Source organism: Glossina fuscipes, unplaced genomic scaffold (genome assembly GCF_014805625.2).
Source record: "Glossina fuscipes isolate IAEA_lab_2018 unplaced genomic scaffold, Yale_Gfus_2 1, whole genome shotgun sequence".
Classification (NCBI taxonomy): domain Eukaryota; kingdom Metazoa; phylum Arthropoda; class Insecta; order Diptera; family Glossinidae; genus Glossina; species Glossina fuscipes.
In genome coordinates, this window is record NW_023998415.1 from 8,440,482 (window position 1) to 8,458,743 (window position 18,262).

General features: G+C 34.1%; 2 protein-coding genes across 2 annotated transcripts; one reads left to right on the top strand and one right to left on the bottom strand.

Moving 5' to 3' along the window:
* On the top strand, positions 1–14,551 carry LOC119645129 (probable chitinase 10). Its single transcript, XM_038045066.1, has 8 exons — positions 1–438; positions 10,685–10,766; positions 11,177–11,700; positions 11,763–12,719; positions 12,799–12,910; positions 12,976–13,946; positions 14,013–14,214; positions 14,297–14,551. Exons 1-8 carry the CDS (start codon positions 436–438, stop codon positions 14,500–14,502), a joined length of 3,057 nt encoding a protein of 1,018 aa, XP_037900994.1. The 5' UTR covers positions 1–435; the 3' UTR covers positions 14,503–14,551.
* A 2,659-nt stretch (positions 14,552–17,210) lies between these two features.
* LOC119631937 (signal recognition particle 19 kDa protein) lies at positions 17,211–18,119 on the bottom strand. The gene is made up of 3 exons (XM_038024536.1): positions 17,794–18,119; positions 17,556–17,733; positions 17,211–17,500 (listed from the first exon to the last, which is right to left on the bottom strand). The coding sequence occupies exons 1-3, from the start codon at positions 17,856–17,858 to the stop codon at positions 17,267–17,269; spliced, it is 477 nt and encodes a 158-aa protein (XP_037880464.1). The 5' UTR covers positions 17,859–18,119; the 3' UTR covers positions 17,211–17,266.
* Positions 18,120–18,262: the final 143 nt, after the last annotated feature.

Here is an 18,262-nt window from a genome sequence, read left to right on the forward strand (position 1 = left end):
TTGCTGTGAAGTGTTACCGTTTCAGTGTTCAATCATTGCTTTAAACATTCGATTCAGTCGGTGGGATCATAGCAACGATTATTGTTGATCCAGAAGTGAAAAAAGAAACTGAAGCTTTTATTGTAATTAAGTCTTTCATTTCATATTCATAAAAGTAAATTTCATAAAATACAAGTTTCATAAAAACTAATTCAAGATTCAAATGTTATTAACTCTAATTCGATTTGTTTAGTATAAAGTTTTTGTTTTTTTTTTTTGTATATATATTTTTTTTTTTTTTTTTTTGTGTTCTTTTGCATTTCGTGTATATTTTGTTGGTTTTTGAGAATTCCGAGCAGTTTGAAAGTCTCTATAAACTACTTAAGCTTCGGAAAGGATAAAAGCAAAGCATTCCTACTTATCTCTTATAGACCGTTTGTATTCACCATTAATAATATGGTAAGTTGGACGAAACAATGTAAGAAATGGGCAAAAATAGCAGAAACTTTAATTAAAAATACTAAAAAAATGAGTGTACAGTTCCAACACTGTTTTTCCATTTCCATAAAAAGTGAAATCTAGCTAAACTAGATATACCACTTTTTATTTGATTTCCAAATCATTCATTGCTTTGGGTAAATTGTTGTTCTTGCCATTGCTAGAGCAAATATTTTTCATTTCGCAATCTCAGAACAAAGAATTAAGGATTTCATATAGTGTATGTACAGTTACAAACATACACACATATATATACATATTTATATATATATATATATCTGTAGATCTATATATATATATATATATATATATGCATGTATATATTGCTAAGATCTAAATCGACAGTTTTTGTAAAAGTGTGTCACATTAAACATAGCACTGAGTACACAATAAATTATTGTTTTTCTGTACACGAGACACACGAGCCCGTTCGGCACTGCAAAGAGTAACTATGTACATAGTTGTTGCTGAAAGTTAAATTGTTTTTTAAAACAGTGCTTGGAAAAGAAAGAATAGTTTTCTGTTATTTATGCTTGAAAAAATTCGAAAAAAAAAAACTAGCTAATAATAATGATAATAATATAATTTTTGAATGTTTTTATATTTCAAATTCGTTAAGAAGTTAATAAATTATCTCCGCTAGATGGCGGGATCGTCAATAATGGACACTAGGCGAGAGATAATGATGCCGCTTAACCAAAAAAAAAATAAAAAAATAAAAAACACATTCCCTTCATAATCGTTAACCAATTTTATTTTCAAATTTATACATTTTATGCACATATATATGTATATCTTTATATAAATACAGACATGTGTATATGTAAATATAAATGTTTATATAAATATTTCGAAACACATTCGCTTTCAATGAAAACATATCCACATCATATATCTGCACACAGACAGACACACAGATATGTATATATATATATATATATATATATATCCAAAAGTTTAAATACAAAGCCGAATATACGGACACAAGTATGAACTTCGGTAATGAGCGTACCCAGCAAACATTTCACATTGATACTTCTTGCGACGCATAAATAAAGATATCGTGAAATTTTTTCCCCAGAAAATTGAAAAAATAATTATCGCCATTGCACTCGAAATTCAAAAAAAAAATTTTTCACTTGTGATAAAAAAAGACATAAGCTTATCTATTTACAGATATCCTATCGTTAGTCTACCAGGGAACACTATATGAATAGCACTATTTCGACCTATCTTATAAAACGATTATCGTTATCACTGATTGAATTCAATGAAAAGAAAAAAAAAAAGAAAAGAAAATGATAATTGAAAAATTTTGCTTCATGTTGATTAAGTATAATGGCAATATAATAAGAAAAGTGTTGAAGGAGGCTAACAAGGAGTCCACAAATCTGAAATAGACCCCCTCCCCGCCTTTTTGAAGAATGCAATTTTCCATCGAATAAAATCCAAGCCCACCAAACCTACAAATAGCTCGAAATATTCCATGAGTTGTTACTTCCTTCACCAGTGTCCCCTAGATTTTCTTTTGGTTATAGTAAAAAAAAAAAATAAAGGAAAATAATTTCTTGCTATTATTCATTTGAATCGCATTGAATTTAGAAATGGATTTGCATTCTAAAAAAATGATTAAAAAGCACTTAGATTGTGAGCGAGCCTTTGAAAAGAAATACTCAGGAGAAGTTGACAATAAGTCTAACTTTCATATGTATATATATATATATATATATATATATATATATTTATTTGATTTGAACTCAAATCTATAGAAATTATTGAACTCTAAGTGACAGCGTACAGAAAATATGTATCACACGCATACACACACACACACACATACACACACACACACATACACACACAGACACGAATGTACGTGTCTTTGTTGACTGATCGATTTTTATTGGGCATATTAGTAGCATACATTATACTTACCCAGCAGCATACCGCAACAGTGAACAATGTGCGAACACCTAAAGCTTGATTAGAAATTCGCTCAAAAATGCATATATATGTATGTCTGCTTATAATGATAAACAAACATTTGAAAGCGTCGAAAGTATGTATACATATATGTATGTGTGCGCACGAATTGGTGTCTCTTTCAGAAATTGGTCAGAAAATACAAAACATACGTAAAAAATTTCATTCGTTTTAAGACGAATTTCAGATGATTGACGTCTTAACAAAGACACGAAGAAAAAAATGAGGAAAAAAAATAGACACTCATGCGGATAATGTCCTAGGTGAGGCCATTATTGCCACCAGTTAGCCGACTATAAATTATAGTGAATAATAATTGTATTAGTAAAAACACGTGCACCGAACCCACCTATTCACGCATCTAGTAATGGAGCTGAGTCCGTTAAACGAATTTTTATTAAAATGTATTTCTTAAGATATTCGCAGATTTCCAGCCTAACGCGCACACATCAAATTCTTGATTAGAAAATTGACAAATTGGGGAAAATTGACTTTCGATTGAAAAGCATTCGCATCCCATTTCACGCCCGACATACCGGATTACAGAATACATTCAGTAGCCAAGTAGCACACACGGCTAATTCTCTTTGCAGCGCTGCATGGGCCATTTACAAGTGACAAGTGACAAGTGACAGAAGGCGCATAAATTAATGGACATTTTTGCAACAATTGTTACATCTTTGAGGGCATAATGGCGTGATCGATCTTAACTAAATGCCATATGGATAGGGGAGGTATCGAATCGAAGTAGATCGAATAGATTCGCACTGAACGAAATGACAAGATGAGCATACTCCGGCGACGGGTAGGAGATCAAAAATAGCCACAGTAAACATAACCAACAAAGCAAAAATACAAATTTCGCAAAAAGCAAGAAATAGCGAACAATCGGTAGACTTGTGCTTAAACATAAAAAATGTAATGAATTGATAGATGCATTGAATGCATGTGTGGTGTTATATATATATATATATATATATGCAGTCACAAGCATAACTAAGAATAATCGTATTTTAATGCGGTGTTTTAGTCGTCTACTCCAAGATGAGTGTCATTTGAGAAATGCATGATTTGCGGGATATTTTGAGTACAAAAGACTGGAACTTTTCTTGTAGGCTACAGATCGTCCTCGAAAATTTACGAGCAGCATCGTGTGGCGTGCTTCCATTTCGCTATCTCGCTAACAATTCGATTCGAATTTGACGAAATGTAAGCTGCATTGCATTTTTACATATACATGTTAACATACATAACAACGTAACACAAGTGCTTGCTTACGTTTTTGAATAGAAAAATTTGTATTTTATTCAGAACTGATCAATCAGTTAGTGGCAACAGTTAGTTAGCATTTACGACCTCACAACCTTTTCAATTTGCTTAAGAGTAACAAAGAAGAGAACATATTGACCCTTCTATTTGTTTAAAATTAGAGTGTGTCGGCATCAGAAAAAGACTGAACGACATAAAGAAAAGTTAAGGTTATTGGAATTCTCGATCGCTTTAATCGTCATTGATCGGTAACTGCTACGGCTAGTGTGGGACCAGTCATTATACATTTTCTTTGTCCAGATTTTAAATTTTAAGACTCTCGCCTTCTCTCGCATCGACAAATATGACTTATGGCCATTCATTTGTACGTAGCTATAGTCAGCGCATGTATATCAGCGTCTTTAGCTGCATATACACTTAAATGAAATAAAAACCTGATTTTCTACAAAAAATGCAAATAACATTTCCACTTCCTATTCGATTTGTGAGTGAGTGTCTTAATGCTTGCATTGCAATACAAGTACACGTACCCTGCACATGTTCACACAGAGTGTAAGTATGTGCAGGCATTTCTTTCTTTATTACTATACACATATTTACGTATATCCTCCATGGATTAATCGTCTCCCTCCCTCCCTCCCGATTGAAATTTGAAACGCTATAAACTTATTTTGCCTTTCACTTTAATCACAATCCGGTTTAGTCTCTCTAATATATTCAAAGAAAAAAAAAAAAAAAAGAAAAAACAAACAAAAAAAAATTAAAAAAGAAAAAAAATAAAAGAAATGGAAACCAAAAAGAAAAACAATAATTTCTAAGGTTTCGCTGAGACGATGAATGCGGGGAATGGATATGTGATAGCAAAAGAAACATCACAACAATAACGGTAACGAAAGTCATATTGACGCAAAGGTTGGATACTCGTCTCACCTTTATCGAGTCTTCACTAAGATGATTAAGAGCATTTTCGCATCTAAGTATTAGATGGCCTTGATAAATATTCGCATCATGTTTTATAATACATTCGGAGAAGACTTTTGTTTTCTTGCCTTTCATCAATTTTACACGTAGTTGGACGTTCACGGATCGCTCGCATTCGCAAACCTGATTTGTAGACTCACGAACGACGAATATAAATGTCAAGTTTGCCATCCGCGTTTCAAGTTTTACTAATTCCAATTTCTAACATAGGACGACGGATGGAATTATCTCTGCAGATTTTGTGAATTAGTTTGCGATTTGCAACGCGACCATGTCTACGTTGCGGTAAATATGCTAAGTGTACCAACATTTTGTAGAGTAATCGCTTTTAGTTATGTCCGTACGGTTGTCCTTTCATCTTCATCTTCTCTTGACGGGCAATTGGGGGCAAATTTTCTTTCGATCATTTTGCATAAATAATTCTTTCTCGTTATTATTGCCTTTTTTCTGTTTATTTTATTTATTTATTTTTTTTTACTACAAATTTAATTCATAACATAATGGATATAATCCATTCTCATCGCGATCGTTTGATCGGCTTAGTTGCTTTCAAACGAAAGAACGAAGCCGTGCTTAAGCTGCGGTTTGCTGATGCGATTTAAAGTAAGTAAAGGTCAAATCAAGTCTCATCCATTTTTACATACCAATGTACAAATAACTATTCTCCTCCCTTTCAAAACGATGAAAATAATCGTTGAGGGCCCACTAGTCTATCCAACTGAAAAGTTCAGATCCAATATCTAACTAAACTGATTTGGTTCGTATGCTCATGCTTTCAATAATGCCAACTATAGATCATGTGGAACGAGTTAATCATTTATGGAGTTACGCCTGTACGGCCGTACAACCATGTATCGTGTATTGCACGTGCAGACCACGCTTATGAAACAACTCTACCCTCTCATCCAGTCACCATATCGTAAGAAATGTTGTCTTTTTTTTTTTAAAAAAGATATTCAATCAAAGGTGATTGATGCAATTACTTCGCCCAACTATCCGGAGCTATTTATGGTTTATCCTGCATCACTTGGCCTATCACATTCAAAACTTAGGAATTTAAGACAACGCTAACAAATACAACTTGTTACCACGTTAAACGTTTATATTCTATATAGAAAATAATAATAAGAGGTTATGTTATGCACAGGAAAGTATACAAACCGTTTCCATACTATTTTAGTATACCAAGACACTACTTGTCGCTGATCTTTGTCGGGAAAAATGTGCTTTTATATAACGACATTTTCAAAATAAGGCTTCATATAGGAAATAATGGTAAGAACGATCCCGATCTGAATGAAAAGACTTTCATATATATATATAAATAAACATCATAGATAGATATCAGATAAATACCGTGTGAGCTTAATATATTTTGTATGACAAATTCTGTCGAGTATGATTAATACGTACGTACATAGCTACGTACTTACGATGGTAGGAAAAATAGGTGAAAACACCGCGAATATATATACATATATATATACGGATAAATACGGATTGATATTGTTTCGAAAGTCGTTGTTGCTTTGATAGTGTAAAAATAAGTGAAAACATCGCTGTCGGCAAAGACGATCATTAAATACCCTACATTGCTGCGTTGAATGCAATTATTTGATTATTTTCGCTTGCTTTTCACGAGAATGGGTCTGAAATGTGAACCGATCTTGGTCAAATATGTCAAAGATTATCACTTCACTTTTATTTTAACATATTAAATATTAAAATTTATTCACATATATGAAAACTTACTTTGATGATGAGAACCGTTTTATTGGATGAGATCCGAAAAGTAAATGTACGCGATCCATACTTATCCTAAATAAATTTTGATTATCAAATGCTATTAGAATTTCGATTTTTCGAAATATTTGGAATAAGTTCAAGTTGCTCGTATTATCAGATTGATGACATTTTGGCTTTTGGCACTTTATAAGAAGACCGTGCTTGGAGTTTTTGAATTTTGAAAAAATGTTTTCTCAAATTGTGATTCATGTCGTAAGCATATTCGTATCCATTAGCTTTTAAATTTTTCAAAAATAAGTTGACTTTTAAACCGGTTAAAATATATCGCTTATAGTTGCGCTCATAATAGAAGTGTTGATGGTGATGTGACGAAAAATTATTCATTATAACTAAACAAATGAATAAAATTTGTTTATAAATGTATTATTATTATTACGATGCAAAGGTCTATTTGACATTTTATACATATCAAAAATGTAATACATCGTCTTTCATAGCGATGCGCTTTAGATTTAGCATTGGATTAAAGATGGAAACAATAGCTGAATCGTTATTAACTGAAAGGCAAGAGAAAAATTACATATATATGTATGCGCTAATTGCATTAGTAAATGTGTTTTGTGTCAATTTTTGCTATTATCCAAACGTCAAAGGTTGAACTGAATTGAAGCTGAAGCTGAACTTTTATATAAGTCACAACTAAAAGTGAAGCTTGAGCCGAATCTTTTAATATCCAATGCTGCATTGACTGACTGCAAGACGAATCGAGATTCCTCCGGTCATTCGATATATCGTTCGTATGTCTTATCATATAGCCGGTTAGCCAAACTAAAAACGATCCCATATATAAATATAATATGCATAGTTTGCGAGCGAACAACTGATTCGATTTAGCGGACTTTCGAGCTGAGCAAAGAAAAAATTCAATACAAAATTTCAGGTTATAAATGAAAAATTTCACAATTTTAAGATTAATTGCAAACGGAATTATGGATCGACGTGGATCTTATCGATTTTCGAATTGACCCCGTTGCAAACAATAAGAAACGATTTCAAAAGTAAGCTTGTTCTTTTAGTTACACTTTTAGAATCGTGATTAGTAAGGAACGAACGAACCACCGATATACACATATTGCACATACACATGAGTTCATCTTAAGTGAAAAGCAATCGAGGCCATAAGACAAAATTTTCCTGTCTAACCGGGCCACGCGACTCTGCCTGCTTTTTTTACTTTGCTTCGTCTTTTAGAGATGGAAGTATATAAGTATATAAGTAATATGAGGGGTTGACCAATCCTATTCCAACTCCACTACATACTTCGGCTACCCTCCTCTGCAAGGAAAAGGAGGAAAATTGTCGCAGGTATGCAGAGTGAAGGACAAATTTTTTTCCTTCAATCAACGCTGACATTATATATTATATATATATATATATATATATATAACTGTGTATATATATATATATTATATATATTATATTAGTAATAGAAGAATAATATATATATATATATATATATTTATTTAGTTTTTTTGAAGATAAAACTGTGGAACTATGTTCCACTGACAAACATTGAACATTTTCCCGTTATAGACAAAAAGTCGTCAAAGAATCAATTACATTTATATGTGTACTGTCATCGTCCATAATTACCAAAATTTCCAAGTTTTTTGAAAAACTGATGAAAGTGAAGTGGGCGAACTTTCTTCGCAACGTTTTTTGACCGTAATTACGAACGGACTTTTAAAAGTGCCAAGCATATGGTAAGTCCAATATGGCCCCTGTGTTGGATTTATTTTAAAAATGTTATATACATTAAGGCACTAAATACCAAGTTGATGCCTTTTTCGCATATTAACGCGTATTGCACGCAGGTAGCGAGTTCGCTTATAGCTAAAGATAAAGTGCATCCATTCCAATTTGATTTGATTGGCTGCGATAATTTCAAATACAATAAAATAGTTTGAAACAGGTGACAGCTTGCTAATCTTTAAAAAAAACTAGATGACCTTGCGGCTTTGCGCAGAAAAATGACGATCATACAAAGCGCACAGCATAGCATTTAAATCTGAGCTAAAACACACAGTGGCACACAATTATCACAAAATTAATGTTTTCCCTACGTATATAAACTATGCATGCATACACATACAAATTAAATTGTCTAAAAAGTATTAAAACTTCAGGAGGTCAAAATTATATGTATATATATATATATATATATATATATATAAATATTTATTTATTTATTTCAGTCAATCCAGTTATATATTGAGATTCGAGACGTATTGTTGTCCAATGCTATCAACATTAATGCATTTAACCATTTTTTTTTTTTTTTTTTTGCTAATATTTTATATATCTTTTTTTACTAATAGCCTATTTATATATAATATGTACTTATATAAAAAAATATACATGCAAGTGCATTTGCAATTTTATAAGAAATATTAAGAGCATTTTAGCGACAACGATGTAAAAAAGCGTATTGACGCTTAGCCTGCAAAAGCTTAATTACAACGATAAAACTATAAAAGGCTGCGAAATCATTTAACGAATCTCGGTTAGTTGCTAAATATGTTTAAAAAAATTTGTATAATGAAACGCTAAATGAATGCCTAAGACATAAACATCAACATAATGGCACGGTTGATTGGTCTAAGCTACATATATAATACACACTGTATTATGCAAGAATTACGAATGTAGCGATCTGCGACTTAAGTAAGGTCCGAACCGAGCATTCCGAACAAGCAGCACAATGCTGTGTTTGCCATTCGATTGGAACCTAAAACATAATTATTAAACAACAACCGATAAAAAGAAATGTTAGTCGAGAAAAGCATTAATTATTGATGAATACATATACATATATTCATATGTTAGTTAAGCTTTAGTATGAACACATTTACGAAATACTCTCCAAATCGATGCATAGCACACAGCAAGAAAATAATATTGATTTTGTTCGTATTTTTTATTTAAATGATATCAAAGTGAGAATTGAAAAGACACATCGATATCCGTGAGGGCAATATAATCATATACGGTGTTAAGGTGGAAATGGAAGCATGATTTCTTTAAAACAATAATTGTGAATAACTATGGATTCGTTGCTGTTGTTGAGACACTTTTTCAATACTTCTTGAAGCAAAATAATTTCGGTTACATTATCTGTTCACTATTTCGAATAAATATGTAATGATAATGTGTTGATAGTGGTGGTAGATCGATCATCAGATAGACAGGACAAATCGAATAGATCGGATCACTAATCACTAATTATTTTCATCATAGATAAGTTGTCTCTAAGCGAAATATATTTGTTATGATCTCAAAATAATATATGTCAGTTTGGATGGGGCTTCTATTCTGGCGCAAGACAATAACATTTCCCCACCTTCTAAACTAAGCTGGCCAGATTAAGTCGCTCATTATGTTTCCTTAATGCTCCCAAGAAAAGAGTATAAAGAAATGCTTTAAAAATTCTCCAATTGTTGTGTGCTATTCCTAAGTTCCTATAACACGTTCACTTACCAAACTGCCGTCAATTAAGTTTTTATGAAAATTAAAATTTGCTTGACCTTGAGAACATGCAAACTTCATGCAAAACTTATAAATTATATAACTTAAATGATGAATGTAAAAAAAAAAACAAAATAAATAAATAAAAATTTTTTTATAAATATACGAACAAAGTTATATTTGGCTTGAGCCGAATTGTTTAACAGCATATATTTCTTAAATAATGGTTTGCAGTGCAAAGATCGAATTTACTTAAGTTCAGATGCGATCTTTTGCCCATTATGAACGACTCCTCTGTGAGGTTCTAATATGAAGGAGATGAGAGAGAGAGAGAGAGAGAGAGAAAGAGAGAGAGAGAGAAAGAGAGAGAGAGGACAATTATTCAGTTTATTAAAAATTATCTTCTCACCATTAAGGCGGAGAAGGCGAGAAGTCAATCAAATCAATTCAAAAATATGAAAATATTATCTTCAGTTGCCACAACAATAAATATATCTCTGTCATGTCATATCGAAAATGATAACCAGTGGATCGTTTGCGGGCCCTTTACAAGTTTTGTGTACACGGAGGTGTATTAGAAGGTGCATAGTACTTGCACAACATAAGGCAAGAGCACTGACAAACCCATTCAGAGAAAATCTATTTTTTATCATATAAATATAAATTGTGTTTGTAACAAATTGTTTCTTTTATATCATTTCAGATATTAGCCGGAACATTCAAGTTCTTATATGTGGTATGTTTGATTGTAGTACTTCTCTCGCCGACAACGGATAGTGCTCAAAGTAAGTTCATTTCCTTTTCGTCCCTCGCTCCCTTCCCTTTCCACACTTCTTTCCGATGGTCACGTTGTAAAGTTCCACAAATAGGGTGATTTTCTCTGAGTGATTGGTCTTATCACACAAAGTCAATAATTTTAACGCCGCGGATTCGGTTGTTCCCAAAACTACAATTTTTATTTTGAGATTGAATTTGAAAACTTCAAGCGACCACAGACGAATCTACCGAGTGATTTAATACGAAACTACATTTATACTATGTCATTTAATCATAAGATTTTAATTTAGATGCGAATAAAAATAGTAACGGTTCTTAAGATTCATTTTAAAAGTTTCGAGCTGAACGCCAACTGACAATGGCTTTGTGTATGAACTTAATATTTGAATGATTGTTGTTGTTGTTGTTGACAATGTAGCCAAAACTCGTCGAAGACTTAGACGCCCAACTAATGGATCTGATGAATCGGCAGCGTCTGATTCTACGCCAGTTGCGCGCAGCACCAGAGTTACCGCCAAGAAAGCAACAAATCGATCAACAGATGTAGCGCAGAAACGCATTGATCAAGACACATCCTCGTCAACTATAGCAGTAACACGATCTCGCACGCGTCCCAAATCTAAGCTGCGCAGCAGTGCTTCTGCCGCTAGTAGTGTACTTGTGGCCAGTGGTTCCAGTCTGAAAAGCAAAAAGACTAAAACTGATGATGGCAGTAAAAAAATTGTTTGCTATTATACAAATTGGTCCCAATATAGAACAAAGGTTGGGAAATTTGTGCCCGAAGACGTTCCTGCCGACCTATGCACACATGTCATTTTTGCTTTCGGTTGGTTGAAAAAGGGAAAATTAAGTTCCTACGAAACCAATGACGAAACCAAAGATAACGTTCCCGGTTTATACGACCGCATAATGACTTTGAAGAAAGCGAACTCAAAATTAAAGGTAAACCATTTTTTTTTTTTAGTGATGAACCACTATTACAGCTTTTTAAATTTTTTGGTTAGATATTATTGGCTTTGGGAGGTTGGTCGTTTGGCACCCAAAAATTTAAGGAAATGTCTGCAACCAGGTACACTCGCCAAACGTTCATTTATTCCGCTATACCGTTCTTACGTAAACGAGGTTTTGATGGTTTGGACTTAGATTGGGAGTATCCGAAAGGATCTGAGGACAAAAAGAATTTTGTTTTATTGCTTAAAGAATTGCGAGAGGCTTTTGAGGCAGAATCACAAGAGATGAAGAGGCCCCGATTACTGTTGTCCGCTGCTGTGCCTGTTGGTCCAGATAACGTTCGGGGTGGATACGATGTTCCCGCAATCGCCAGTTACTTAGACTTTATTAACGTGATGGCGTACGATTTCCATGGCAAATGGGAACGTGAAACTGGCCACAATGCACCATTATATGCTCCATCATCTGATTCGGAATGGCGCAAGCAACTTTCAGTTGACAATGCAGCAAACATGTGGACGAAAATGGGAGCTCCAAAAGAGAAATTAATCATTGGAATGCCAACTTATGGGCGTTCGTTTACGTTATCAAATACAGCGAAACATGGACCCAATGCTCCAGCGACTGGTGGTGGACGCGAAGGTGTGTACACAAAGGAGAGTGGCTTTTTAGCATATTACGAGATTTGTGAAATGCTTCTTAACGGCGCCGTGTATGTGTGGGATGACGAAATGAAAGTTCCTTATTTAGTTGACGGCGATCAATGGGTAGGTTTTGACGACGAGCGTTCCATACGTTCGAAAATGAACTGGATTAAAGCGAATGGATTTGGAGGGGCAATGGTGTGGACCATTGATATGGATGATTTTAAAGGGGAAGTGTGCGGGGGCCAAGTTAGATATCCTTTAATCGGTGCCATGCGCGAAGAATTACTTGGAATATCAAGAGGCAAGGATGCTAAAGATGTTAACTGGGAAGAGGTTGCAGCCACGTTCGAAGACTTGGAAGAGGTTTGTATGATTAGCATATCTTGATCCATATATTTATATGATCTGAATATATTCACCCACTTACAATAATGGATTTTAGGAAGAAAAACCTGAACCTATCAAAATCTCTGTTGAAGAAATTCTTGCTAAAGTTCGTAAGCCTGCTAAAAAGCAAAAAATTAAGTCTGGATTAATTGCTGTTGAGCAAAACTGTAAGTTCTCGACAACCCCCAATTTTCGTCCGGCCGAGTCGATATTATTTCAATTGTTTTTCCAGCTCGACCCGGTCAAGTCTTCTGCTATTTAACTAGTTGGTCTTCAAAGCGACCTGGCGCCGGCAAATTTGATTCAAGTAGCATCGATAGCAAACTATGTACACACATTGTCTACGCCTTTGCTACTTTAAAAGATCATAAATTAGCCGAAGCTAACGACGAGGATTCGGAGAATTATGAAAAAGTAATTGCTTTGCGAGAAACGAACCCAGATTTACAAATATTATTAGCAATTGGTGGTTGGGCATTCGGCTCGACGCCATTCAAGGAACTCACGTCTAACGTATTTCGTACGAACCAGTTTGTATACGAAGCCATTGAATTTTTGCGAGACTACAAATTTAATGGCCTTGATGTGGATTGGGAGTACCCTAGAGGGTCTGACGACCGCGCCGCTTATGCGAATATATTACGTGAACTTCGCATAGCTTTCGAAGGTGAAGCAAAATCATCAGGTCTGCCTCGGTTGCTCTTAACAGCTGCTGTTCCTGCCTCTTTTGAAGCTATTGCAGCTGGTTATGATGTTCCTGAGATATCAAAGTATCTTGATTTTATTAACGTTATGACATATGATTTCCATGGGCAATGGGAACGAACTGTTGGGCATAATTCACCACTCTTTCCCCTAGAGTCGGCTACTGGATACCAGAAAAAATTAACTGTCGATTATAGTGCACGAGAATGGGTAAAGCAGGGGGCACCCAAAGAGAAACTGTTAATCGGTATGCCGACCTACGGGCGAACCTTTGAATTGGTAAACGAAACACAATTTGATATTGGTGCTCCGGCGTCAGGAGGCGGCAAACCCGGAAAATTTACTAACGAAGCTGGCTTCTTGAGTTACTACGAAGTGTGCTCGTTTTTAGCCGCCGACAACACAACCCTTGTATGGGATTCCGAACAACAAGTACCATTTGCGTATCGTGAGAATCAGTGGGTAGGTTTTGATGATGAACGCTCGTTGAAGACGAAGGTAAATTAAAATATTTTTTAATATGTTGCTTGAATTACAAATTAAATTCGTGCACCATCTATGTAGATGGAATGGTTAAAAGCGCAAGGCTTCGGCGGCATTATGGTTTGGTCTATTGACATGGATGATTTTTCTGGACGCTGTGGTAGTGGTAAATATCCGCTTTTAAATGCCCTAAACGATGAGCTTAAAGGATACAAAGTAACATTAGAATACGATGGTCCGTATGAAACGCATGGTCCCCGTGGTGCCTATACAACGAAAGACCGTAAGTGCATAACCATTACCTATATACTGGCCTTAATACCAATGCTGTCACATACCCATGCAAAATTTATCTCTTTTTGTAGCACATGAAGTTTTCTGCGAAGAAGAAGATGGCCACATAAGTTACCACAAAGATTGGAATGATTGTTCTTATTATTATATGTGCGAGGGTGAGCGTAAACATCACATGCCTTGTCCAGCGAACCTCGTTTTTAACCCACAAGAGAATGTATGCGATTGGCCTGAAAACGTGGAAGGTTGTCATGTAGCCACAGACGCTCCTGCCTAAAATATACAATAAGCTACAACAACATTTGCAAATATTTTCCATATCAACTTAACAAGTTTACACTATTATCGATGCCTTCATTCGTCTTTAAACTGTAGCCACTTTCAGACAATTTATTACAAGGACGTTAATTTCAAAATTAAAAAAGGACGTAGACATATGTTTACACATTTATTTACCTAAAAGATATATCCATACTAACATGTACATGTATGCATGTATGTATGTATGTATGTATGTATGTATATATATATATATATATATATGTATGAATGCGCATATACATTGCAGTGCATGCGAGAGTGAACTTTATTTAATTGTAGTCGCCTTAAAACTGCCAAAATATGAAACAAAAAGATTTTCACAAATATAATTATTATTGTTATTATTATTATTATTATTATTATTATTATTATTATTATTATTATTAACACTATTATTCACTGCCTTGCCCGAATGAAATCTTTTTGTTCCAGCGAAACATTCCAGTAGTCCGTCAAATTACGAAAATATATTTTTTTACACAAAACTGTGATAATTCATTGATTAAAATCGAATTAAAATTTTTAACCAACATTTGTATATGCAATATATGTATATACATACGTACATATGCGTGTACGTATGTACATGAAGGTGTTCAAGGTACTCTTATCTAAATTTGTTCACAGTATATTATATATACACACTCATTGTAAATTATTATTTTTATTTTTATTTTTTTTTTTTTAACTTAAACATATGTATGTGCATATCGAAGCTGCCACAATATCCAACATATCTAATGAAAACATTTCTTCGGCTTGCAACAATATTGCAAACGTGCACGAATTTTTTCACATAAATTGTTTTATTTTATGTCTTACAAGCTAAAGGAAAAGTAAACATGCATATGTACATATATGTATTATAGTGTTATATAGTTGGTAAAAATAAGTTGGAATATAATAAAGTTTAAAAACATTAAAAGATAAAACCAATAATTACAAGTCCAATGAATCGTCACCACACCCCAAATAATAAAATGAGTGAAAAAGTAATGAATGGCGATTTGCTGCACATTTAGTAATATTTAGCATTTCGCTAACATTTCTAATCAACCTAATTATTTTCGCATGGATTTTAAGAAGCTTCTCGGCAAGGATCGCATTAAAGTTTTGCCGACAAGTTTATGGGTTTATTTACGAAGCTTCCTGGTGGGCATATAAATGGTGATAGTCGACCTCTGGCTACGTGTACTCCAAGTTCCGAAATCTTTATATTGCTCTGAATTTAGAATATGACGGATAAATTGGTTGCTTGTTGGTCCTTGAATAAGCACCGCGAACTGAACTTGCCATTTGCTAGAGATGTTCCTTATCGAAGCTATGCAATCGACATCCGAATTTTCCTTATTGCATTCGCAGAGACACTCTTCACCACAATAAAAACTTAGGCAATTACAACAGTCGCACAATATCTTGCAATTCTGTTTACTTTTCAAATCAGAAATTGAATGGTTATTAGGCTTGTCGCTCCAACTCCGATTTGAGACCACTGAAATTATTGCTGTTAAAAAAATAATCCGGAAGAGAAGTTGCGGCCCACAAACATCCAGTTTAAGCGCAGCTATCGCGTACATTTTTACAATTAAGCAATCGAACAGTCCAAGTTTAACTTTATGAAAAGAAACGAGAAATACTTAAAAATTGTTGCACCAAGCCCGGGTGAAAATGCTAAGTACTAAATATTCATCCCGCTTAGATTCCAAAATATTCATTTATTTATGCATATTAGGCTTGTAACCCAGCAATATGTAAAATCACTTCAAATCACTGTGCTGTATGTGTGTGTGTATAACATAAGAAGCAACACTTTTTCATAAAAATGTCCAATTTTTATTCGCGTTATTGGAATGGTCTTAGTTGGGCAACGGACTCGTAACGCACACAAATGCTTATCAAAGCCTTTGCACTATATATGTAAACACGTATATATTTCAATAAATATGACGATCTATGACTTGGCCATCCGGCGTTACGTTTTTATTACCGAAAATTAAGCTTAACATACATTGTTGTTGAGTTTATATAAGAATTCGATAAGACAACTTTATGCAAGAATGTTTCTTACAGCCAAAAACGAACAGTGAGTTGATTGTTGTAGGGCCACTATTCACAAAAACCTAAACAATAATCGCACACTTCATTTAAAGCAAGGCATTTTTGAAATTTCTTTCCCTCGCTTGGTAGTTTTGCTCTCTGCATTCTGAGATGACTGAAACATTTTAACGAAGAATCCACGCACGAACAGGCCTATTTGATTCCATATTTGGTCTGCGATGAATACAATAATGTTCCAAACCAAATGAAAAACATAGTAAACCCCTTTAGCGAAGTAAAGAAAAAGTGCAATGTAGGCTGTTGTATTGTAATTACTACGTTAACTGAAATTTTTTGATATGTCCCTGAAAGCTCTACTTGAATGTCATAAATAATATAGATTACACACATGCACACGTTGATGCTTATATATTAATTGAAGGTAACGCATAACCGGCAGTAAACCACGCATATGATATTTTTCTTATTCCTTAAACCATCGAGAAGCATTGAAGGCTTTAACCAACTTCCGAGTTGGTAGCGAACTTGGAAAAGATTTCAATCACCTTTAATAGGTAGGTAATATACAAAAATAATAAACAATATTTCCCAATCGCATTTGATAAATTTTGCTTTATGTATATATTTTGCATAAATATGCATTTTTAAGAGTTAGTTTTATTTTAACGACGTTTGCCTTTGCCCTTTTTGCCGCCCCCTCCGCCCGGATTTGACTGATGATTCTGCTGGGAATGCTGATAACATTCAGCACCGGACTTAACTTGACGTGATTTCAATTGCGGTATTTTTTTGGATACATATAACAAAACCGCTTCACGACTTCCAAATTCAGGATTGCAAAATGACCCATCATCATTACGCATTTGAACGCGTATTCTACCGCGGTATTGCGGTTCCTGTAAAATATGTGATTAGTACAAATAAAAAAAAATGATGAATAAGTTTATTAACTCTGCTCCTCTCTCTACTGTACTCCTTATTTTCTACTCCAACCCTTAAATTAGTAACCGAGAGCACGTCTCTTATTTCTGCACACGTTGGATTTTCGACACATTCCTCTTTAGCCAAGCGCCGACCTTCCTGACGAGATTTTTTACTATTTATGTAGGCCGGATAAATGCAAATCCATCTAAGACGAAAACTTAAAATTAACACAAGGCAATTGGCCGCATTCAAAAATAGTACTAGCCTTTCTACGTCACCATGCTTCTTTGATGGATGAAAATTGGTACGTATAGGAGGTGATGTAGCCATTTTTTACAATAAATATTTTTAAGCTAAAATCTTTCGCTCAAATATTTTCTAAATAAACGCTGTTGCCACGTCTCCTAATGAAAGCTATTCAATGTCAAAGACAAAGATGGACGCTAAGATTTTTTAAAACATTTTTTTATTTGACAAATTAAAGATAACATTGGTATTTCTATCAAAACACATATTTCCAGGTATTATAAACAGCCAAAAAACGAAAGCAATCGAGGATTTACATTTAGTAGTTTATTCCCTACAGTTGTTTTGTAACAAAAGGATATAGGGAACTGATAATGTGGCATCTTTTACGTTTTCGGATTAAAAACTCCCAAGTGTTAAACACAGTGGGCAACCGCGCTGCCATATAGTTTTGCAGGAAAATGTAAACAAAAGCATATCGTTTTAGA